Consider the following 23,561-nt stretch of genomic DNA (forward strand, 5'->3'; position numbering starts at 1 on the left):
AATAGTACCTTAACCCTATCTTTGGCAGATAGAGGGGCTGTCTCCAATAGACCCTCGGCTCAAGTATATTTCATAAACAAACATCGATTTCAAATCAAAACTTCAACTTTGTGCCCCCAACTCTATGGCCAAACGCCTACTAAGCATGTAAAGGTAGTTAATATGTTGGATTCGGTCAAATCATACTGAGCGGGCAAAAAACCTTCGCAAGTCATGAAATATGTTCCAAAAGATAAAACCGAAATTCATGGTAGACCTCGAATTCTATCCATTTTGATAGACTCATAGTTACAATTAATAATAGTCATTAACATGAAGTACTTCAAGAAAAGAATTTCAAACTTTAAATAAATTCCTGTCATATATTCATGCCATTGAATATATACACAATGGCCAAATGCCTTAGCTTCACAGCATCAAGAGATCGTTTCTACCGATACTTTTTCTCCTTTTCTGGGCTACGTTCTGTAACAACAGATCTTGAAGATGGAAGCACCATGCATTGTTGGATACCTAAAGTTCATGAACAAACAAAACCTAACCTCTTTCTTGTGCATGGATTTGGTGCCAACGCAATGTGGCAATATAGTGATCTCCTAAGACATTTTACTCCCCATTTTAATGTCTACCTTCCTGATCTCCTCTTCTTCGGTGAGTCCGCCACGACGCGCCCGGAGAGGACCGAGAGTTTTCAGGTAAAAACGATAAATGGACGAGTTTGGCTAACTTTTAATCGTATAAAAAAAGGTCAAATTACTCTGAGAGGTTGGCATGAATAAAAAAAGGGTCGTAATTTAATCTGTCCAACATGATCTAACCTCGCCTGCTTTTTATTTTGTTGTTGAAAGAAAAAAATGAAAGTTAAGTGATTTTTTCTTAGATTAGTACTTCCCCTGTCCCAATTTAACGTATTATTTTTTTATCATATTGATATGAGAAAGAATTGCAACTTATATTACTTTCCATATAGTTTTTGAATAACTAGATTTTAATTTTAAAATATTGAGTTGATTTAATCTAACTTAGCTTTGAACATTAGTCAAAATTGACTCTCGATAAGCAAAAATTGTCACATAATTTGGAACGGAGGGAGTAGTTTAAATTCTTTCAAAGTTTACATAATTCCAAATCTCCAAATTTTGATTTTGTATTCTTAGACTTGGGTTACAGTTCGACCTATCATGTTTCATCATTTTGACCTGTTTAGTCAAGTCAACAGACGGGTCATGATCCAACGCTTTAAAATTAGACCTGTTGGTTAAGGGGCAGCATGGTGAACTAAGCATTCCGCGTTTACACAGGGTCCTGAAAAGGGCTGCAGCCTTAAGGGGTGTGATTTAGGCGACCTACCCTGACCCAAGACCTATAGGTCACACGTAGACAACTTTACCGTTCCTCCAAGGCTCCCCTTAAGATTATACATGTTAGGTTGATTACTAAAAATGGGTTGATTTTGCGGCCTCTATTTTCAGGCGAAATGTGTCAAGAAGTTGATGGAGGTGCACGGTGTGCTTAGGACGAGCCTTGTGGGGATTAGTTATGGAGGGTTTGTTGGTTATAGCCTTGCAGCTCAATATCCTGAGGCAGTGGAGAGGTTGGTGTTGTGTTGTGCAGGTGTTTGCTTAGAGGAGAAAGATATGAAAGATGGCTTGTTTCAGGTCTCTGATTTGGATGAAGCTGCTAGTATATTATTGCCACAGACACCTGAAAAGCTAAGGGAATTGATGCGTTTCTCCTTTTTTAAGCCTGTCAAAGTGATGCCCTCCTACTTCCTTTCTGATTTTATTGATGTAAGTCTCTCTCTCTCGGTAGAATTACACATGTTTGTGATTAAAATTATGCTACTGCAAAAGAGCTTTTGGAGTATAAAGTATTAATATCAAAAACACAACTGAACTCTCACTTTTTTCGCGAGTTTCACACCCAAATTATCATTTATTTCCTTTTCCTATCTGAACTATCAATATCTATGTATTAAAACACACCTCAAAGCTGATTCGGCCAACTATCAATTGTTTCATTTTCCTACTTGAACTATCACTATATACTAAACTATGTGTGTTTAATATGTAGATGGTGATCAAGTGCACCGGGCTGCCATTTTTATCTCATATTAAAATATATCTAAGATTACTGATGTACGATATAATTCATTGAATCTACGTCATCCCTGACGATATCTCTTACATTTTACAGGTGATGTGCACTGATTATGTGAACGAGAAAAGAGAACTCATCCAAAATTTACTTAAAGATAGACGACTTTCTAATCTTCCTAAGATTTCCCAGGTTTGCATTTTCCTAAGTTTTTGTTTATAATTCTCGTACTTTTTACTTGTTTAGTTTCGTTTCATCGCTTGTTCATTTGGTTTGTGTCTTTTCTTCTTATTCCCAACAGTCCACATTAATTATTTGGGGAGAACAAGACAGGATATTCCCATTAGAACTGGGGTACAGACTGCAGAGGTAACAAGAACTTCAATACGTTCTAATTTTTTGTTTCCTGAAATAGTAAACTTCATATCTGATGATAGAACTGGGGACTACTAAATGATAGGCATATTGAAGGGAATGCTCAGTTAGTAGTTATCAGAAATGCGGGGCATGCAGTCAACTTGGAGAAACCAAAGGAGTTTGCTAAACAGTTGAAGGCATTTCTTGTTGATAATTGTTAAACATCTCCACCTGATTAATTTGGACAACAATTCTGCAGCTAGCGGCGAACTCAGGATTCAGACACTGTGGGTTCTGAGTTGAGAGATTGAATTCTAAAATGTATAGTTAAGTTTATGTACGCTTTTTTTTTTGCACATATATGTATAATTCAACCCCGTAATACTAGGTTTTGCCTAACCAGAGAACCCATTGTTGAATCTGCCATTGTCTGCAACTGCCGGATGATAATCAGAAATTTTAAAGGAGAGATGGAAAAGAAAAAGGTCGATGTAAGAGAAAGTTGGGATTGATGTACATAGTAGAATTTTCACTTAATTGAACTGTACATTTGTGCCATAAAATTTTTTGCTTTGTAATTTCACCTGGTGTCAGCAAGAAGTTCCAAATTGTTTTTATTTTTTATTTTTTATTTCATTTTAAGTTGACTTTGATCACATTTTCTTTGATTGTCTTTCTCTAGATGCAGGCATGCAGCTTGCAAACACAGTAACCCTCTATTAAATGCTTCTAAACATAGACACCTCCAAACGCACGAGTCACCGAACAAATTAAACAGTGATATTACCTGATAATCTTATATTGAACCTCTAAAAATCCTGTAACTGCATTTTGCCAGATAATTACCAAGAGTTGATCAGTACAAGAAGCGACTATTAACATCGAGCAATTCAATTTGATAGGGATTTTGTCCCTGAATCTACAATAGTCATATTCGAACTAATTCAGTTTGAATTGAGGTCCTAAACTACTAATGTATCCCATCTTATCTGCATCTACCAGAAACAGTAGCTCAATATTCAAACTGATCTAGCTGATTCAATTGAGTTGATTAGCGATCCTGCAGCAGCGGATAAATTATTCCAACCAACCAATTTCACCCCAAAGTCACGTGTTAACATTTCTATCCTGCTCAGATCCCCTTCTAATTTGCTTAGCTCCAGTACTAGTCTTCGGGAGATCAAGCTGTATAAATGTAAAGATTTCTCCCCTTGCAATTCAACTCGTATTAAGCAATTAGACTCCAGTTCAGTTGACGTAGGATCATACAACACAGAGAAATTTCCAAATTTAAGGTCTGGAGTCTCTAATAACTTATCAACAACACCAACATTTTCTTGACTGGAAGTATTTGATTTCTCAGCTGGAGATATTGATGACCTCCTATCAGCAACTCTGAGTATGTGAGCAGCCTCTCTCATCCCACTGAGAAAAGCCCCGTGCATTGTTGCAGGATACTGTTTATTAGTTGCTTCACCTGCAAAGAAAAGCCGGTCTCCAACACTCTCGGCAAGGATATCGTAGTCATCCCCTGAGGCTCCAATTGCAACATAAGAATAAGAACCGTAACTGAACTGATCCTGTCCCCAACGCGTACAAACTGCTTGAAGTGGATCCGGAACAGCAATTCCTTTCGGACTGAATATGCCCTTGAGAATTTCAAGAACCCTCACTACAGATTCAAGAGGAGACATCTTTTCGAATTTTACTGCTGCTTCTCCAGCTACAAGTGCAATAAGAAGTGGTCCACCTGAAACCGAAGAATAACTATAGAACAGAAAAAACTCACCCCTCATATTCGGGTCGTCAGTCAAGTGCCCAAAAGTATCAATCTCCCCGCCCCAAAAGTCGTATGGAAACAGAATTGCAACCTTATTCAACAACCCAAATCCTAATCTCTCAATTGCGTCTTTCTTGCGTTGAGGAAGCTCTGGTACAAACTCAATGTTACCCTTCTTCAGTACACCCAAGGGAACCGTGCAAAGAACCATATCCCCATGATATTCCTGCCCACCAGCAGCATACACTAAAACCCCGTCAGTACCATATCTTACACTTTCAACCGTCCTATCATAGAAAATAGGAATGTCCTCCGCTAAAGCCCGAATTAACCTCTCATTTCCTCCGGGAATAAAACAATGATCACCCCCCATTTCATAAGGATCATCCTGGTCCCAAAACGCCATAGACAAATTTGACATTAACGAAGCATTAGCATACTCCAAATTAGCCAAATGCCAATCAAGAAGCATTTGCTCTTGTGGATCCTCAGCCACTCTATACACATGCCTAAACGCCTCTAACGCGGTACCTAACGAAACATCAACACTCTTAACCTCAACCAACATCGCCTGTCTAAGTTTACACACCCTATCTAATAACTTATTAAACGAAGCTTCAACTTTCGAATCAATATCCGGATTCACAGTCCTCCCATTCGGCAAATACAACGGACATATATCCCTCACCTTATGAAGCGGGACCCCCAACTGCCTCGCTAGAACACCCAACGGATTCCCATTTATCCCCGTTAACACACTTCCACCTAAATCAGCTGCAGCAACAACGTTAACAACCCCGTTTTGTCCACCTGTCATTTTCTTCGATCTCACTCTCCCACCGGGCCTACCCCTTCCTTCAAGAACGACAACCTTAATCCCCAACGATATCAACTGCCTCGCAGCAACTAAACCCGATAACCCCGCCCCAATTACAATCACATTCCCTTTCGAAACAACCCCATCAAATCCCTTAAATTTCACTTCTTTTATCCCTTTAGCAACCCCAAAATTAATATACCCATGTTGTAACAAAAACGCATAAGCTGAATTCACAAGATTCTTATGTTCAGCTCTAATAGACTCCAAAACATGATCTTTCGTCAACCAAACAGTAACATTAGACCTCCAACGCGCTAAAATATGGTTTCTCACAACGATATAATTCGATTGCTCAACACCGCCAATTTGTGAAACTACATTAGCTTCAATTTCTTCTTCAGTCAATGAATCAACAGGGAAACCAACGGAGATTGCAATTAAGGCTTCAACATCGACTTCTTTAGCGAGATCAGACATTCTTTTACGGCGATTGTAATTAGGGTTTAGGTCGTTTACATTGGCGGCGGCGGCGAGTTCTGTTTCGGAGTAGGAATATGCGGCGGCGGCGGTGGAGGGTTTAGGGTTAGGGCGGAGTACACGTAGGCCGGAAGCGGCGGCGGCGGAGACGGAGGTTGGGATTAGGTCTGTGAAGAAACGCTTTCTACGACGTCGTTTTTTTGGTTGGGGTGGTGGGGTGGTTTTAGGTTCGGGAAGTTGTGGAAGGATAGAGTCGGCAGGTTCGGATGTTGTTTCTGTAGGTTCGGGTGTGGTTTGAGGAGGGGTAGGATTGTCATTGTGAACATTGTGGGATGTTTCCGGTGGATGTCCGGTGGATGTTTCCATTGATTGAGGAATAGAGGAGTTTGAGTATAGGATGTTAAAATTAGGGTGTTTTAAGATAAATGGAAAAACCCAATGAAACGAATAAAATTGAATCAAATACTTAAAAATCGATACATGATACAATTTGGTATCATGCTTACAAGAATTTAAATATTATTAAAAACAAAAGAAGAGAGAATTCAATGTCTTAATTTGGGAAAATTACGCTCTATGTCTACTGAGAAAGAATATTTACCTGGTTTAGCCTAGTTTTTCCTTAACTATCCAATTTAGTCCAGTTTTTCGTTAAATACATTGTTTATCATAAGTGTACAATGTCGTATAATGTTTGTATAATTTTGTATACCGTGTATATAAGCATTGTTGTGGAAAAAAAATGGTTATGTGAATGTAAACTAAAAATATAGCTATGTAGGTGTAATATATTATGTTGGGTTGTATATTTTTGTAAAAATCCTTTTTAATTTTGTCCATTATTCAATTTCAACTTGAAATAGGTAGAAGATTTGAAGTGAAAAAATTAGGTTAAAATATAATTTTGTTGAAATATTATTAAATGTCGACCTAAGAGATAATAGGAAGAGATGTTTTTAGGAATAATTACACCATTTTTTTGTGCGGATTGCCCTTCAAAGGCACTGGTCTTTAATTTTTGCCTCTCAAATTGTTGATCTTTAATTTTTGTCTTATTTAAAAATTCGCTGTTCTGAGTTCGAACCCGCGGCTCGATCAAAAAATTAAAAAAAATTCGCAAGACAGAGTTTTAGGTTCGCAAGACAGAATTTTAGATTTAAACTCTACCTAACTCATAAGGCAGAGTTTGCTACTTTAAGGCAAACTCTGCATTATAAGGTAGCAAACTCTGCCTTAAGAGTTAGGTAGAGTTTTAATCTAAAACTCTGCCTTGCGAATCCAAACTCTGCCTTATGTATTGTTTTAAATTTTTGACTGAGCTGAATTTGAACCCGGAACCCATGGGTTTTTAGGCAAATCCAAACTCTGCCTTACGTATTGTTTTAAATTTTTGGTAGGAAATTTGAATTCGAGCTCGGAGCCATGGGTTTTTTAGGCGAAGCGAAAATTAAGCCAAGCATCAGCAATTTGAGGGGCAAAAATTAAAGACCACCCTCGAATAAGGGCAATCGTGCAAATTGCCCTAATTACATTGTACGTTAATTGGGGCCCAATTATAACCAAATTGGGGTCATATTTCAGTGTCTTACCCGCAAGAGTCCACCTTCAGTGTAATGTTAAATTTAGTTTTCAATCTGTTAGCCCATTAAAACGTGGAAGATATTTTCAAGCTCTAGTTCGTTACTTTCTTTCTTCTTTTCTTTCTTCGCTAATTTCAACTTCATCAGGTAAATCTCCATTGTCCATTACTTCCCCATTTTTCTTCTTTGTTGATCTATGTTTTTCTTTTTCGTCCATGTATATCAACTATCATATTCTCCCTCATTTTTTCGCAGTGATTATAGTATTATTTTTGTTTATAGCTTTTTGAGTTTTTTTGTTTCGATTTTAGTATGCATGTTCGTTTTTATCTTGTTTTTTATGGTATAATTGTGAATGTGGGTTGATTTTTGTGTTTTATGGTTTGTTTCTGAATTTTGGTAGAATGTGGGTTGATTTTGGTTGTTTTTTATGGTTTGTTTATGAATTTTGATAGAATGTTGGTGATTTTGATTGTTTTTTTTTTTATTGTTTGTATTCATCATTTTGGTTGTTTTTCATGATTGTTTTTTATCGTTTGTTTCTAAATTTTGGTAGAATGTGGATTGATTTTCGTTATTTTTTAGGTTTTGTTTCTGAATTTTGGTTGAATGTGGGTTGATTTTGAGCAAGTTTTAGCAGATTTATTTCTCAATATGGTTTTCGCAGTGGGTATATGTTGTGGTGTTGATAACAATTTGAGGTATTAGCAGGAGCCAAAGCAAAGTTTCATACTTAGTTTTTTTCTAACTATAATGTTTGCTTTTTCTCAGAGTATGAAGGTGAAAATGTCTTCATCTAGAACTTGTGAGATGACTATCAGTAGAGGGATTAAATACTATGTTGGCAGCAACTTGCCTTTGACCCTTGATGCTACAAATGATGATGATTTCATGTCCCTTGTTGCTCCCACAAATAGTTGTCAACAAGAAAGCACTCGAATCACCCTCTCGCAGACGAAGAAGGTTGATAACCTTGTTAAGAATATCAAGCCGAGGACTAAGAAATGTGGTTGACCTGAGAGAGATAAAGTGAGGTTGAAACTTGTTGATGAATATGATGATGATGATGCTGCCAAAAAGAAAAAGAAAAAGGGAAAGGTCGTCAATGTAGCTGAAGGTAGTTCTTATGCAGTATTGAAAGAACAAAGGATATCTACTCAATGTAAATTTAAGGAAAGAAAATTTCAGTTGAAGGTATCCCTTCTAACACTTATCTGTCTAAGATCCTATTTCATTTGATGTAACATAGTTTAACTGGGAATGAGTAGCAAGTAGCCAATTTGGTTTTAGTAATAACAAAAAGGTTTTAGTAGTTAAAATGAGATGCGACTTAGATAAAATGTGTTTTTGTATAGGATTGTATAGTGTTTGTATAGGCTTGTATAATTATATATACATATATGCTTTTTTGATATTTTCCTCAACTGTGTTTGCATCTCTTTTTGTTCACTTTATTCTCTTTTCTCATATGGAGGTTGGTGACTTCTATATACAACCGAAATGAACATTTTCGGATTGGGATTAGTTGTCGTACCAAGATTGATATTGTCGGCTTTTTGAGGGAATACTTGTCTGATACGTAACTTCAAATGTTCCGTGAAAGTTGTTTTGAATATTTCTTGGACCTGCATCCTTTTAAGCAGAACCAGCTTATACATTGCATGTTATTGAGGAAGTTGTCCTCGATGTCTTATGAAAGTTGTGGATTAAACTCAATGGCTATTTATTGAGTTTTGGTATTGGAGAGTTCGCTGTTGTTACCAATTTGAAGTGTGTTGAAGATGATATAAGGGTGTATGACAAACCAAGTGTCAATAGGTTGATGTAAGCGTATTTTCCAGAAAACACATCAATAATGAGGGAGCAGTTTCTTAATCCCTTTAAGGAAGTTGGATCATGATGCATTCAAGATGGCTCTAATGGTATTCATCCACCATTTCTTATTCTCGGATACCAATGATCATTGTATCACCAAAGCAGATTTTGATATTATCGAAAGTGGTGAATATCAAAGTTATGCTTGGGGAAAAATGATTTGAAGAGATTTCAAAACAACGAGGGATAAACAGTTTGAGTATTTGACAATGTACAGGCTTGGAGGGTTGCTGCTTGCACTATAGACATGATTTTTTGAATGCTGCTCTACAGTCGATGAAAAACTCAATTTTTGTATTGGCAATAATGTGGCACATATTCTTAACTGAAAAGTGACTGATTCTCCGATGTATACGGGCTTGGCTGACGATGTGATCATGCCTAGTATCGACAACGTAAAATTTTGGACCTTTTTTTAGACTTCACCTATCCTTTTTCTTCAAACTCTCTCATCTTTTCCATTTTTGTATAAATTTGTATATGATATACTAATTTAACCTATTTTTTTTTTCGCAGATGAAGTACTGCAACATTTCTCCTACCAGTGAGGAAAAATCAAACTTGAACATTGCTCTATTTTTTGAAGATATCAATGCCGACTATGTTTCTTCACGGGGTTTGCCTGCTTTTCAGAATAATGATTCTAACATTCCATCCCCACCTCATCCTCGAAATATGGAGCAGCAGCCTAAACAACCTCATCCTCAGAATATGAAGCAACAATACATATTGAGACGCAATCCTCCGCGAGCGAGAGCAGTGATGATTCAAAGGCTGAAGTTATAGTTGAGGGGTGACATTTCAAAGGTACTGCATCTTGATCTTTTTATAGGTTGTCAGTTGCTTTTGTATAATTTGTAGGTTGTCGGTTGTTTTTGTATACACATGGTTGTTAGTTTCATTTATCTCATTTTTTATTTTTCTAGCTTACTTATGCAATTGCGGCACTCAACATTTACATCATATCTTCCTTTGGAAGAATATTCGAGCATTTGAAAATTAAGCAAACTAGGGATGAGGTTCTTGGTTCCGAGGTACGATTTTTGTAGATTTGTATTCCTCTTTTCCATGTAAAAATGACATGTGATGTTCTTTTTTGTTGTTTTTAGTAGAATCATCAAGGAAATGCTGATGATGACGGTGCATCTGGGCTAGGCAATGATATTTCCATAATTATGATTATGTTCCCCCCACTCCAAGCAAGTGTTTGAACTAAACACATTGCCTGACCAAACAGCGGCAAGTGTCAAGGGAAATGAGCAAGTTACTGATCTCCCCCCCCCCCCTCACCATCCCTACCCCCAGCAAGTGCATGAACTAAACACACGAGCTGACCAACCCGCGTCATGCGTCAAGGGAAATGAGCACGTTATTGATGGTACTCTTCCTGATATTTTTTCCTGTACTTGTTCTTCTTCTTTTTTCTGCCTTCGGATTGAAACTTTTGATTAATCATTTTCTGTGTCTAAGTGGTAGCAGGTGATGGTGTTGCCCCCCCCCCCCCCTCTCCCGAGCAAGTGCATGAACTGAACACGCGAGCTGACTAAACTGCGTCATGTGTCAAGAGAAATGAGCACGTTAGTGATGGTCTTCCTGGTATTTTTTTCTGTATTTGTTCTTTTTTTTTTCCTCTACCTTCAGATTGAAACTTTTGATTAATTCTTTTATGTGTCTAAGTGGTAGCAGGTGATGGTGTTTTCCCCTCGAGCAAGTGCATGAAGTAAACATGCGAACTGACCAACCAGAATCAGGTGTCAAGGAAAATGAGGAAGTTACTGATGGTCATCTTGGTATTTTGTGATGTACGTTGTTTTCTTTCTTTCGCTAACTTCATACTTGTTTTTCATCTTGTATTACTCTCTTTTCGCTATCTAAGTGGCAGCAGGTGATGGTGTCAAGGGACGATCTCTGGAATGCTATTTGTGATGAAGAGTTTGCCAAGATAAAGATGTCTCAGATTGCGCTTCCTAGACCTTCGAATTGTATTAGTGATGAAGAGTTATCCAAGATAAAGTTGTTCCAGATTGGACTTCCTAGACCACTCATCATGGAAGTAGAAGAAAAAGACGTCACTCTAAAAAAATTAGTACGATAGAAATTTTCAAGGAAATTAGCCTAATATCCATATGTAACAACTTTTGATTCGGAGACATCCAAGTGTATTTTTTTATGTCAAGCATCCTTTCATGAGCAATATTGATGCATTTAATCTCTTGTCACTTTTGGCCCAAGAGTTCTGCAAATTCGTCGAGGATGGGATGCATATGTCACGACGGTAGCTTTACTCGCTTTAAGCTTTTCATGTTCTAGTTTTTAAACTTATGTGAATGTCTTGATTTGTGTTTTTTTGATGTTTTTAAGTGCCAAAACGTTGTATCGCGATGGAAAAAATGATCTCCCTAAGATTTTATTTTTGGCTCGTGATATATAGATAAGAAGGATTGGTTCGAGGCGCTTGCACATAGTGGTTGACCTTTGAAAGACATGGTATTGCCACTTTTCTGTCCAAAATGTATATTTCTGGTTGTCTATGATTGTATATGTTTGTATAATTCTCAACATATATTGCCTTCTGCTTTGTATATGTTTGTATAATTCTCAACATATATTGCCTTCTGCTTTGTATATGTTTGTATTTTTTGATATAAGTGTTGTATATTCTTGGTATATGTGTTGTATAATTTTGTATAGTGGGAATTGGGAAAATTTTTGCGGTGCATATGATTGTATATTTTTGTACAGTGTAGGATAATTTAAGAGTTGCCAATATAAAATGTAGTTTATATGTGTTGCATATGTTTGAATATTTTATGCAGTTTATTACCTCCATATGTTTGTATAATTCTCATCATATATTGCCTTCTGCTTTGTATATGTTTCTAGCCTCTAACTCAATGGATTCATGCTTCGGGCTCCTGTAGGCATTTAGTAGCTGAACCCTTTTTGTAAACCTACTCTTCTATTTTAAGAAGTTGTTTGTGTGTACTTTGAATTCTCAGAAGTTGTTTGTAGCTTTTGAGTGGTACACTAGGCTAGAGTTAGTCTAGGTGTATTAGTTGAATTCTCAGAAGTTGTTTGTAGGCGGTTTACCTACTTAAGCTTTTGAGTGATACACTAGGCTAGAGTTAGTCTAGGTTTATTAGTTCGCTTGGCTAGAGGTAATCAAGAGTTACTTACAATAGGGTGTATTGTAAGGGTTGAGGGATTATGTGAGTTAATTCCTAGGTTGCAAGAGTTATAATCTGAAGTTTCTCGGTGTTAGTGGAGTTGAAATCCTACGTGGTAGGTCGTGGTTTTTAATTCCTTGAACAAGGAGTTTTTCACGGTAAAATCCTGTCTTATTTACTTACTGCACTGCATCAGAGAACTGGTAGACAATCAGGTCTCTCATATACTATTTGGTGAACGCACAACTTCTAACAAATGGTATTAGAGCAGGTTCTTTCTAAAAGGTTACCACTAAGAAAGGATCCTTCTCATGGATAGTTCACCTAACCAAGGGGAAGGACGGTATATCAGAAGACCACCAAGATTAAATAGAAACTGCCATGAATGGTGGAATGCAAGATTACATGATGTTATCATGGCTGAGGATTCGGAGTCGTGTGATAGCATATGTGATGACTACTATATTCCTATGAACACAGATCCGGCTGATGTCAAAATAAGATCTAAAGACGAGAAAGGAATATGATAGGGCTGACCTAAAGGCTATGGAAGGAAGGGGGCCAAAGGAAGAGAAGAATCAGGTCCTCATGGTTGCTACCAAAAGTGATTCTAGAGGTGATGAGTCAGGCATGGCTTACCTCACTCGAAGATTTCAAAAGATGGTTAAAAAAAACAATGAAGAAGAACCAGGCTCCTGTTAGAAAATTCAAAAGAAGAAAAGCAAGTGACAATATGGAGAAACAGGTTCTGACTGCCTGGGGAGATTCTTTGCACTCATGGCAAAACTAGACGATGGTGATGAAAAGAAGATGGGGTCCTAACAAAAGAGGAAGAAAAAAAATCAAGGAACCTGGTTCCTTGAATCAGGTTAGTACCTTCAGCTATACATTGTGTTTTTTAAGGAGGTTAGAGTTCCTTGTCATTATAACCATTCCCGCCCAATCTTGAAGCAATTAAATGAAACCCCCTCAATAATCAGATCCGTCCGTCCATGTGTCCTTTGTCTAAATTCTAGTAACACCTTTTTCTTTTCAAAACCAAATTATCTCTCCCAAGTCAAAAGATCCTTGATATTCTGGTTCCCTTGATTATTCCAAGAGTCAAAATCTTTTTCTGATCATCTCCATACTAAAAATCAGATATGTCTGAGTCAAAATCTTCTACTCAGGAACCATCCAACCCAAATGTCCTTGATCCACCTTCAAAAACGCCATCCTTCATCGCAACAATTCTTCAAATATCATCCTCTAAATTCCCATCATCTTCCAACCCAAACACTATCTCCCTACTTTTCTCACCCAAAAATTCTGACTCTGCAAGACAACAAAAGAATCCAACTCCAAAACGATTAGTGGCTGAACCTCAGTCCTCAAATGTTGAAGAAAGTTCTGTATTAAATGAGAATAGTCAAGGTGTGTTGCTGTCACGCCCCGAACCATGGCCTGGGCGAAACACGGTACTCAGTGCCTTACTGCTTGTGACCGAGCGAACCACATGGCTTGCTGAATCATCATGAGGCATAACATGAGCGGAATATAACGTGAATGCATGATGAGCCTTTATAAAACGTAATAATTCATAATACTTAATAAAAATACGTGTTTAAACATGAGTGTGGAAATAACATGAATGAGTCAAAAATGGCTATACGACTCCGAATTCTGACATAGCATAACTGACTTGTCTAGGCTATGAAACCTCTAACATAAGTCTGAACATGAAAAACATCCTAGCTGGGACAAGGCCCCCAGCATACCTTAGATGCAGAGCTAATCATAAAATAAAGAGTTGACTAAACCCCGAATGAGATGGGGCTCACCAATAAGCTGATACGAATCTTTGTCCTACTGAGCAGATACATCGTTATGTAAATCAGTACCTGCATCATGAAATGCAGGCCCCTGGGCAATAAAAAGGGACGTCAGCACATTGAATGTAATGGTATGTAAAGCAACTGAATGAAGTAACATGGGACATGGAAATAACATAATAAAGAATAAACTGAAACATGATCATGAACATAAGTACGTATCTATATATAACATGAGTAAACTATCGTGAGTAGGGAGAGCAGTAAATATAACCGACAACATGGTCTGGTACTTGCATCCTACCAACAGAACACTCATACTTTTCCAGGGACATGAGATTTGATAATATTATGAAAGGATCCAGTCATTATGAGAGATCGTCCTAAGCATGGGTGGAGCGATCCTCATCCTACGATGGCTACGTAGTTTCAAGCTACTTGAAGCTTTCTCGGTAATTAATACAACTCCCAAAAACATGAACATGGAAAATAAGTGGCACTTGCTGCCCATGACTATTCATGAATCATAACTTGCATGTACATGGATATCATTCGTATTATTCTTACATGAACTTATAAAACATATATAGCCTTTCTTGAAAATATCATAATAGTTCATAAACTTGCATGTAAGAACCCATGGAATGCAAAGTATGGGTTATCATGGATTACGGACAGATTCTCAATAATCGTAATGATGTATCAAAAACACAATGAAGAATTTATAACAATTTAATACATAATATAACATAGGGCATGGACCTAGGGTTATTATGAACATGGTTAAAAACCCTAGTTTTCGTAAAGCTTCATACTTTATGGAAGAACAAGCATGGGGAAGAACAACGATGTTCCCACACGTAGATAGCAACCCTATATACTTGGTAATGCTCCAAGCTTGAAATAAAAATCTGAACTTGAAAGAAGAATTCTAATCCTTGGTCTTGGATCCTTTTAGGTGGGTTTTCTTGAAAACCCTATGTTAAGAACATGAAATTCCTACTTAGAATTCATGGGTAATTGATGGAATTCACTTAGGATGGTCTTAAGGAGCTTACCTTGATGCTTTGAGAAGTTGAGAAGAGAGAACTTTCGTGTTAAGTTTTGGGAGGAATGAGGCTTATCAAATAAAATTGAATTCCTGTCTTTTAATTGTCTCAGTCGTGGCACTATTACGGACCGTGTTATGGTCCATAACACATGTTATGGTTCGTAACACTGGACTGCAATGCGTGTTATGGTCCGTAACACGGGACCGTAACGCGTGTCAAATTTCCAGTGAAGATTCAGCTCTGCCACCCTTCAGTAAAATGGTCATAACTCTTTGTATGGATGTCCGTTTGATCTCTATAATACATCGTTGGAAAGGTATTTCAAATATCTATAACTTCCAAGAGGAAGTTTTCTCAAATTACTAGTGGAAATGCTCGAAAACTAGCCATGAATGAAGACTATCTCAGATTTAGATGGATTTAGAAGACCTTAAGGACTTCACTTTTTTGTTTGACTTCAAAACAACTATCTATCGCCCGAAATCATCCCGAAGGGATTCATATAACTAACATGTCATTATAATACCAATATTACCCTTTAGGACCTAACTCAAACTTACGAGATGTTACCGATATGGTTTACAATATCTCCCCCTTGGGATCATTCGTTCTCGAATGATGGGTCGTGGTTAAGAATGTGGTTAGGCTTGGCTTGAATACCTGAACGTAAGGGGACATGACATGAAATATAGGGACTGGAATACCATGACATGGTTTTGTGGAAACATGAACGCTGGGACATGAGACACAAGTACCGAATACATGAACATGAATTATGAGACATGGATCATTTGTTCTCGAATAGTGATCATGGCCAGAATGGGGACTAACTCTGGAACTCTAGAGAAATTTTGGCAGAGTTTCTTTTGTAATTAGGACTATCCCAACATTTCTCGAACACTTATCAGCTAACCAGCACACAACACAAGCCTTACAGGGCATCATAATACATATGACATGATATAGCAGGGTAACTGAAACATGATCTTGACTGACATGAACACCTAATTGGCATGAATACGTGAATACTAACTCTCATCAATACTTGTCTGATATGGACACTTGGATATTGAATTGAATGAATACATAAATAATACACATGGAATTTGGAGAGGAATTTGTAAGCACGAATGACATTAGTACTGGAACATGAGCATGAACTTGGCATGATTATCGGAACGTAAGGAGTATGATATGGAACATGATTACTATATTGACATAACTACATGGATACTAACTGACATGAATACATGAATGTCGAACTGTCATGAGATCTGAATGCGGGAAAATATGGGTTTCATAACATGAAATGCGAGTCGTAAACACGAAGTTACTTAATAGGAGATTTTTATCTTTGACGGAGATGGGGTCTGAAAACTTAGAGATTCGATCATAGATGTTCACATATCACCATGTTATAGATATGAGATAATGGTGGGACTTAGGAGTACGCCTTAGGCTTTGAATACAAGTGCAACTCGGTGCGAATGAGATAGACATGAGTCAAAGAACATGAATATGATCCTAACACATGCTCTAGTATAGGCATGACATGAATACCTCAAATATGAGTAGAATACTTCTGAAATAAGTACCACAGGGTACATGAAAAGATATCTATTTGGATATAGGAACACACCTTACTTCAGATTATCTTGTTAACTATTAATCATAATTACGAATATCTTGGCTCATCTTGCTCATTCTCGTGAGCGAATTATAGAGGATTGAGAGTAAAGGAATTATAGGTACTAATCACATGAGATACTTCGCTTTAGAGCACAGACATGACATGGTGCATTGGACATGGAGGACATAACGTGGAACATGCGTACATGGGAATGTGATTCATATGGAATGAAACGTGAATACGTGAATAGCATGACATGAGGCATGGGACCATGAGCAACCTGACATTTACATGAGTACATCCTAGATGCATATTGTGGAGCCTGGACCTGATTTTATGAGAATTGAGCCAACAATAAGGCATAAGTGTGACTTGCGTGGAGTACAATTGTAGGCTCACTCTTGGTTACTCAGAGACGTAAGGCCTAGATAAAGTATTACCTTTAGAACTTGGATATACTGAAATGATGGGACATGGTTCAACATAGTTTATTCTTATCAATGTGGGTTGACACCCTCGTTAAAATGAGGATCATGAAGGAAGGGATCATAAGCATGAATACTTCACTCATCAAACACCTAAGACATGAGTAGGAAGTCACTTTGAACATAAAAATGGCATAGGTACTTCGAAAACATATAAGGGCATCCTTTGTGCCAAGCTATGAGATGGTTTAAAACATTAGCTAGAGAAACATAAGCACGAATTACATAGAATCATAGGTAGGACATCCATCTTGATTCGCCTTCATTATTATCTAAAAACATCATTATTACGATACCGCTATAAGTGGGATGCATAAAGAAATGGATTGGGGCACGAGTACGTAGTAACATGAATAACATAATCATACGGGTCAAGATCATCATCAGATTCGAAAATCACTTAGATGCTAGCTAGAACATGGACATGAGTATAAAAGCATGATAGATACGTGAGACATGGATACCATTTTAGCTCTTAGACATGAGCTGTTTGATGTGCAAAACATGAAAGAACATTCCTTTTGCATGGATTACTATCATTATGGAGTCTTGGTTCTTGAATCATAAGCATAGAGTGTAAAATCCTAACTTGGGCATGAAATAGCACGTGGGCATGAAATAGCACGGAGGCATGAGTAGAGTACGCCTGGGCATAAGTACCACATGGTATAAGAATTACTTTAGAATTGGAAACGTAACGTTACTCCAAACTTTTCTTTCTCAACACTTGTAGATATAAGGAACACATGATATACCTTGGTACCTTATCGTGACATCTCCCCCTTAGTTCAAAAGATGACGTTTAAAGCCTGCAGATCTCCTAAGTTAGCGATAAGTGGTCATCTGTTGGTTCTGCTAATTTCCTATAAAATACTGCCGACTCATCTCTTCGGCTTACTTCAAGCAAGTCTTACTTACTGGGAAAACTGGATTACTTAAATGAACGGGTTTCTAATGTACATAACTGGCATACTAGCTTTGTCAGTCTTGGGGAAAACTCTTTTCTGATAATTCTTAAAGGCTCTTCTTCTGTAGCTTGCTCTCTTACTTCTTAGATGGTTTTCTTTCACCAATTTCTATACCTCGAATTTAACTTAAACCCTTTGGGTTCTAACACGCCTTTGGTGTATTCAGACGGTTACCCACTCACTAGTGTTAACTTGACTAAGTAACTCAAATCGTACTTCTACTAACTCTGCTGAAAATTTCTAATTCACTGTATCTACTCAAACTTACGTACTATGCTTCTGTTACCACTTGCTAGTATCATATTCTCTAATTCTTCTCTGAGTACTAAAGTGAAGTATAAGGTTATTTCAAATAACTTTTCCTCCTTATTTGACTCCATTCTGGGGTTGTATAATATCTTTTTGAACTATAGACATGGATCACACTTAGGGAAATTTCATCTGTCTCAAACGAGAAATTGGAACAGCTAACCCCAAATTCCCAATACACTTTCAAAATTATATCATACTATACACATCGGGGATAAATACTTAATCACATAACCTAAGAGGGAATTGTCATATCTTTTATCTCATAGTAATATCTGCTTCTTGTGGTAACTTACTAACGTCATACTCCCTAGGTCTGATCTGAATAAGCTTAAATAATTTAAACTATCCCTAAAAATTCGTCTGCACGTGGTTTTCTTATCGTACTCAGTCCCTTCTTAGTCATGTGCAATGATCATGTGGCAAATATATGTATCCTAAAAAAAGTCGAGACTTTCTAGTATTGCAGGTGGTTTGCTCTTTTCCTATTTCCTGCTCAAAACTACCGTGGACAGTTTACGCCTGCTGCGGTTAACTTCATAACATGTTATCTCGTAGGGTCTTAAATCTAAACCATCATCCTTATACTATAACCCCATGGTCAAAGAGTCCAAATAAACTTATTCTTTAGGGTATATAACCTATGTGTGCTACCATACTGAAATTTGTCTTTCGCATGGTACTAACACCTGATAAACACACCATGCACTATTTGGCAAGTCTTGTGTCTTGAATTTCCTTCTCGCCGCTTATGCATTCTATACGTTTAGAATTCGATGGAAAAAGAATGTTACTTACTGCTCTAAGCTTCATGGCACGAGTTAGAATAATTCCTGATGACTCCAGCTGAAAGCAACACATCGATAATGATTAGATTTATATCTTTCTCATACATTGAGATGAGGCATATTCGGTAGGACGGGAAACAACACACCGGTCCGAGTGATTTCTGAGAACATAGCTCTATTGCACGATCTAGAGTTGAAAGAAGTGAGACAATCTTAAATGTCTTGGTAGTTAACTGTTTACATGTATGGGCACCACACACATATAAAAGTGACCCCACTGGACACAGTTTCATAGATCCCTAAGACACTTGAACCTAGGGCTCTGACACCAAGCTTTGTCACGCCCCCGAATCATGGCCTGGGCGAAACACGGCACTTGGTGCCTTACTGCATGTGACCGAGCGAACCACATGGCTTGCTGAATCATCATGAGGCATAACATGAGCGGATTATAACGTGAATGGATGATGAGCCTTTATAAAAAGTAATAAGTCATAATACTTAATAAAAAATACTTATTTAAACATGAGTGCGGAAATAACATGAATGAGCCAAAAATGGCTGTACGACTTCAAAGTCTGACATAACATAACTGACTTGTCTAGGCTATAAAACCTCTAACATAAGTCTGAACATGGAAAACATACTCGCTGGGATAAGGCCCCCATCATACCTTAGATGCATAGCTAATCATAAAATAAAGAGTTGACTAAACCCCGAATGAGATGGGGCTCACCAATAAGCTGATACGAATGTTGTCCTACTGAGCAGATGAAATGCAGGCCCCTGGGCAATAAAAGGGGACGTCAGCACATTGAATGTCTTTGGTATGTAAAGCAACTAAATGAAGTAACATGGGACATGGAAATAACATAATAAAGAATGAACTGAAACATGATCATAAATATGAGTACATATCCATATATAACATGAGTAAAATATTGTGAGTAGGGAGAGCAGTAAATATAACCGACAACATGGTCTGGTACTTGCGTCCTACCAACAGAACACTCATACCTTGCCAGGGACATGAGATTTGATAATATTATGAAAGGATCCAGTCATTATGAGAGATCATCCTAAGCATGGTGGAGCGATCCTTATCCTACGGTGGCTACATAGTTTCAGGCTGCTTGAAGCTTTTTCGGTAGTTAATGCAACTCCTAAAAATATGAACATGGAAAATAAGTGACACTTCTTTGCCCATTGCTGTTCATGAAGCATAACTTGCATGTACATGGATATCATTCGTATTATTCTTGCATGAACTTATAAAACATATATAGCTTTTCTTGAAAATATCATAATAGTTCATAAACCTGCATGTAAGAACCCATAGAAGACAAAGTATGGGCTTTCATGGATTACGGACAGATTCTTAATAATCATAATGATGTATCAAGAACACAATGAAGAATTTATAACAATTTAATACATAATATAACATGGGGCATAGACCTAGGGTTATCATGAACATAGTTAAAAACCCTAGTTTTCGTAAAGCTTTATACTTTATGGAAGAAGAAGTGTGGGGAAGAACAATGATGTTCCCACACGTAGATAGCAACCCTACATAGCTGGTAATGCTCCAAGCTTGAAATAAAAATCTGAACTTGAAAGAAGAATTCTAATCCTTGGTCTTGGATTACTTTAGGTGGGTTTTCTTGAAAACCCTATGTTAAGAATATGAAATTCCTACTTAGAATTCATGGGTAATTGATGGAATTCACTTAGGATAGTCTTAAAGAGCTTACCTTTATGCTTGGAGAAGTTGAGAGGAGAGAACTTTCGTGTTAGGGTTTGAGAGGAATGAGACTTATGAAATAAAATTGAATTCCCGTCTTTTAATTGTCTCAGTCACGACATTATTACGGACCATAACACGGTCTGTAACGTATGTTATGGTTAGTAACACTAGATAATAACACGTGTTATGGTCCGTAACACGAGACCGTAACGCGTGTCAAATTTTCAGTGAAGATTCAGCTCTGCCACCCTTCAGTAAAATGGTCATAACTCTTTATACGGATTTCTGTTTGACCTCCATAATATATCGTTAGAAATTTATTTCAAATATCTGTAAATTCCAAGAAGGAAGTTTTCTCAAATTACTAATAGAAATTCTTGAAAACTGGACATAAATGAAGACTATCTCAGATTTAGACGGATGTAGAAGGCCTTAAGGACTTCACTTTTTGGTTTGACTTCAAAACTTCTATCTATCGCCCGAAATCATCCTAAAGGGATTCATATAACTAACATGTCATTATAATACCAAGATTACCTGTTAGGACCTAACTCGAATTTACGGGATGTTACCTATATGGTTTAGTATGAGAGTAAGAGGCGTTACGATTCTTGCTGACACTATCTTCCCGAAGAGAAATTGACACTGAAGCTAAGAAAGGAGAAGTTGAAGCCACAAATAAATTTTTGGACCATGAAGGAAATGATATGACTGAGGAGAGGAACCGGATTATTGGACCAAGTTCCAACGCCGGAAAAGAGGGAGATGAAAAGATAGCAGAAGAAATTGTTGAAAATGAGACTCTTGTCAGCAAATCAGGTAACTCTGTCCCTCTAGATAAGATAGACAGTTAGGAATCTAACAAAGGACATTCTGAGTTCTCTATTGGCTATTTGTTTAAAGGAAATCTAGTTGAGGGTAAAAGAGATAGAGCTAACTTACTAGTTAGTGAAGAGGAAGAAATTGTCGAAAATTTTCTACTAGCTGCTGAAGTATTGAAAAAAGGGGGAAATGTTGAGAGACCTGAGAGAAACTTGGAGGAACCTGGTTCCTCTGCTCTATAGAAATAAACCCTTCTTTGGTAGAAAATGCCTCAATGCCAGGAGAGGGACTAGGTTCACAAAATATGCCTAAAATTACTATACCTCTAGAAAGGATTTCTGATTGTAAGAAACTAGTGGAAGTCAATTCTCCTATGGTAAATAGTAGTGGAATGTTTGAAAAAGAAAATTGTGAGGATGAACCTATAAGGTTCAAACGAATTACAAGGTCCTTACAAAAAGGAGGAATGGTCATTGAAACAACTGTGTCTAGATAGGGACCAATTACTTAGAGAAAAGCTAAGGCACAACTGGAGAGGAATATGAAAGATAGCCTAAGAAAGCGCATCTTGAGAAAAAGAGATAAAGCAGTAAGAAGGACCAGTGTTATAGCAGATGAGGTTGAAGCCTCACTTGTTAAAATGGTAGACTGTGTGGAGAATGTGAGAGGAAAGGAAAGAGAATTGGAAGAGAACGAAGTTGCTTTCTTGAGTAAGAATGCAAAGAAAGGAAAACAAGGAAAAATAAAATCCAAGAAGATAGTTAAAGAGGAAACCGAGACCTAGGAAGTAGGATCGTTAAAATTTCCAAAATTTAGGACTCTCAGTAAAGGAAAAGAACTCGCTCTCAAAATAAGATATCTAAGAATGGGATAAAGGAACCTGGTTCTTCTTCCAAGCGACAGAGGGAAGAGCTGACAACGTATGAAAGAAAGGAGATTCTCAAAACACAAGAAGTGCTGAGAGGCAGAGTCTTCGATCTAGAAATAGCCCTCAAGCCTGGAATGAGACAATTGATTGAGATAATCGAATTCCAAAAATGGGGACATTTGTTTGAACCCTAGTTCCTGTGGTTTATAAAGCTCAAGTAGCTGAATTCTATACCAACTTAATTGTGTCTGACAGCTCTCTTCTGCTAGCTGTAAATGGAGTTGAGTTAGCACTTGATGAACAAATACTTGGAGAAATCCTTCAAGTCCCAACTGATGGTTTGAGTTTAGTCAAGAATAGCTCTGTATCATCTCATTTCTTGAACATCATTGTTAAATGTGAAGGATCTATAGATGGAGAAAGGGTTTTCAAGAAACAACTTAAGCCTGAATACTAGCTGATGTTTGAATTGGTTAACAAAGTCATCCTGCCTCGCTCAGGAAGAAGGACAATGGCTGGCATTCTTGATCTATTCCTGATTGAAGCCCTAGCCAGCTTCACCCCTATCACCCTACCCGCACTTATTCTTGAGCACTTGATTAAGGTTACTACTATTAGGGATGGTAGACATGGGTTACCATGTGGCTTCCTTCTTACTAAAATCTTCGAGCACTTCAAAATACAAGTTGGGGAAGGAACTTCAGGTACAAGAATGCACATGTTCACTGAATACACCTTGGAAGAGTGCGAGTTTATACCAAAGAAAGGAAGTGTGGGAAATACATCGGAAATTTCAAACTTTATTGATGCTCAAGAAAAGGCAAATGGGGAGATTAACAAGTTGGCACTTTTTCTGGCTAAAAAAGATACTGAAATTGCCATTCTAAAAGCTAAGCCGCAATGTATCGCATAGGATGGAATGACCCGA

The 23,561-nt window shown here is 37.5% G+C and overlaps 2 protein-coding genes and 1 long non-coding RNA gene across 7 annotated transcripts; 2 read left to right on the forward strand and 1 right to left on the reverse strand.

The window, feature by feature from the left end:
- The first annotated feature begins 306 nt into the window (after positions 1–306).
- LOC132050065 (uncharacterized) lies at positions 307–3,041 on the forward strand. The gene is made up of 5 exons (XM_059441104.1): positions 307–695; positions 1,473–1,790; positions 2,197–2,289; positions 2,399–2,466; positions 2,558–3,041. Exons 1-5 carry the CDS (start codon positions 369–371, stop codon positions 2,673–2,675), a joined length of 924 nt encoding a protein of 307 aa, XP_059297087.1. The 5' UTR covers positions 307–368; the 3' UTR covers positions 2,676–3,041.
- A 171-nt stretch (positions 3,042–3,212) lies between these two features.
- Positions 3,213–6,063, reverse strand: LOC132050064 (lysine-specific histone demethylase 1 homolog 1). The gene has a single exon (XM_059441103.1). It carries the CDS (start codon positions 5,895–5,897, stop codon positions 3,474–3,476), a length of 2,424 nt encoding a protein of 807 aa, XP_059297086.1. The 5' UTR covers positions 5,898–6,063; the 3' UTR covers positions 3,213–3,473.
- Positions 6,064–7,120: 1,057 nt separating this feature from the next.
- On the forward strand, positions 7,121–11,250 carry LOC132051049 (uncharacterized). Of its 5 annotated transcripts, XR_009413550.1 has the most exons (7): positions 7,121–7,258; positions 7,883–8,305; positions 9,503–9,793; positions 9,913–10,020; positions 10,096–10,364; positions 10,457–10,582; positions 10,664–11,250. It is a non-coding gene; the product is annotated as an uncharacterized LOC132051049 (long non-coding RNA). The 5 variants fall into 5 exon arrangements; XR_009413551.1 differs by lacking the exon at positions 7,121–7,258 and having other exon boundaries at positions 7,291–8,305; positions 10,673–11,250; XR_009413553.1 differs by lacking the exon at positions 7,121–7,258 and having other exon boundaries at positions 7,291–8,305; positions 10,466–10,582.
- Positions 11,251–23,561: the final 12,311 nt, after the last annotated feature.

Source organism: Lycium ferocissimum, chromosome 3 (genome assembly GCF_029784015.1).
Source record: "Lycium ferocissimum isolate CSIRO_LF1 chromosome 3, AGI_CSIRO_Lferr_CH_V1, whole genome shotgun sequence".
Lineage (NCBI taxonomy): Eukaryota > Viridiplantae > Streptophyta > Magnoliopsida > Solanales > Solanaceae > Lycium > Lycium ferocissimum.

Excerpts from the sequence above, each read along its gene's own strand:
- LOC132050065 (XM_059441104.1), top strand. The coding sequence starts at position 369 with ATGCCATTGAATATATACACAATGGCCAAATGCCTTAGCTTCACAGCA. Across the intron at positions 696-1,472 it reads AGAGGACCGAGAGTTTTCAG|GCGAAATGTGTCAAGAAGTT; the intron begins GTAAAAACGATA and ends CTCTATTTTCAG. Across the intron at positions 2,467-2,557 it reads CTGGGGTACAGACTGCAGAG|GCATATTGAAGGGAATGCTC; the intron begins GTAACAAGAACT and ends ACTAAATGATAG.
- LOC132050064 (XM_059441103.1), bottom strand. The coding sequence starts at position 5,897 with ATGGAAACATCCACCGGACATCCACCGGAAACATCCCACAATGTTCAC.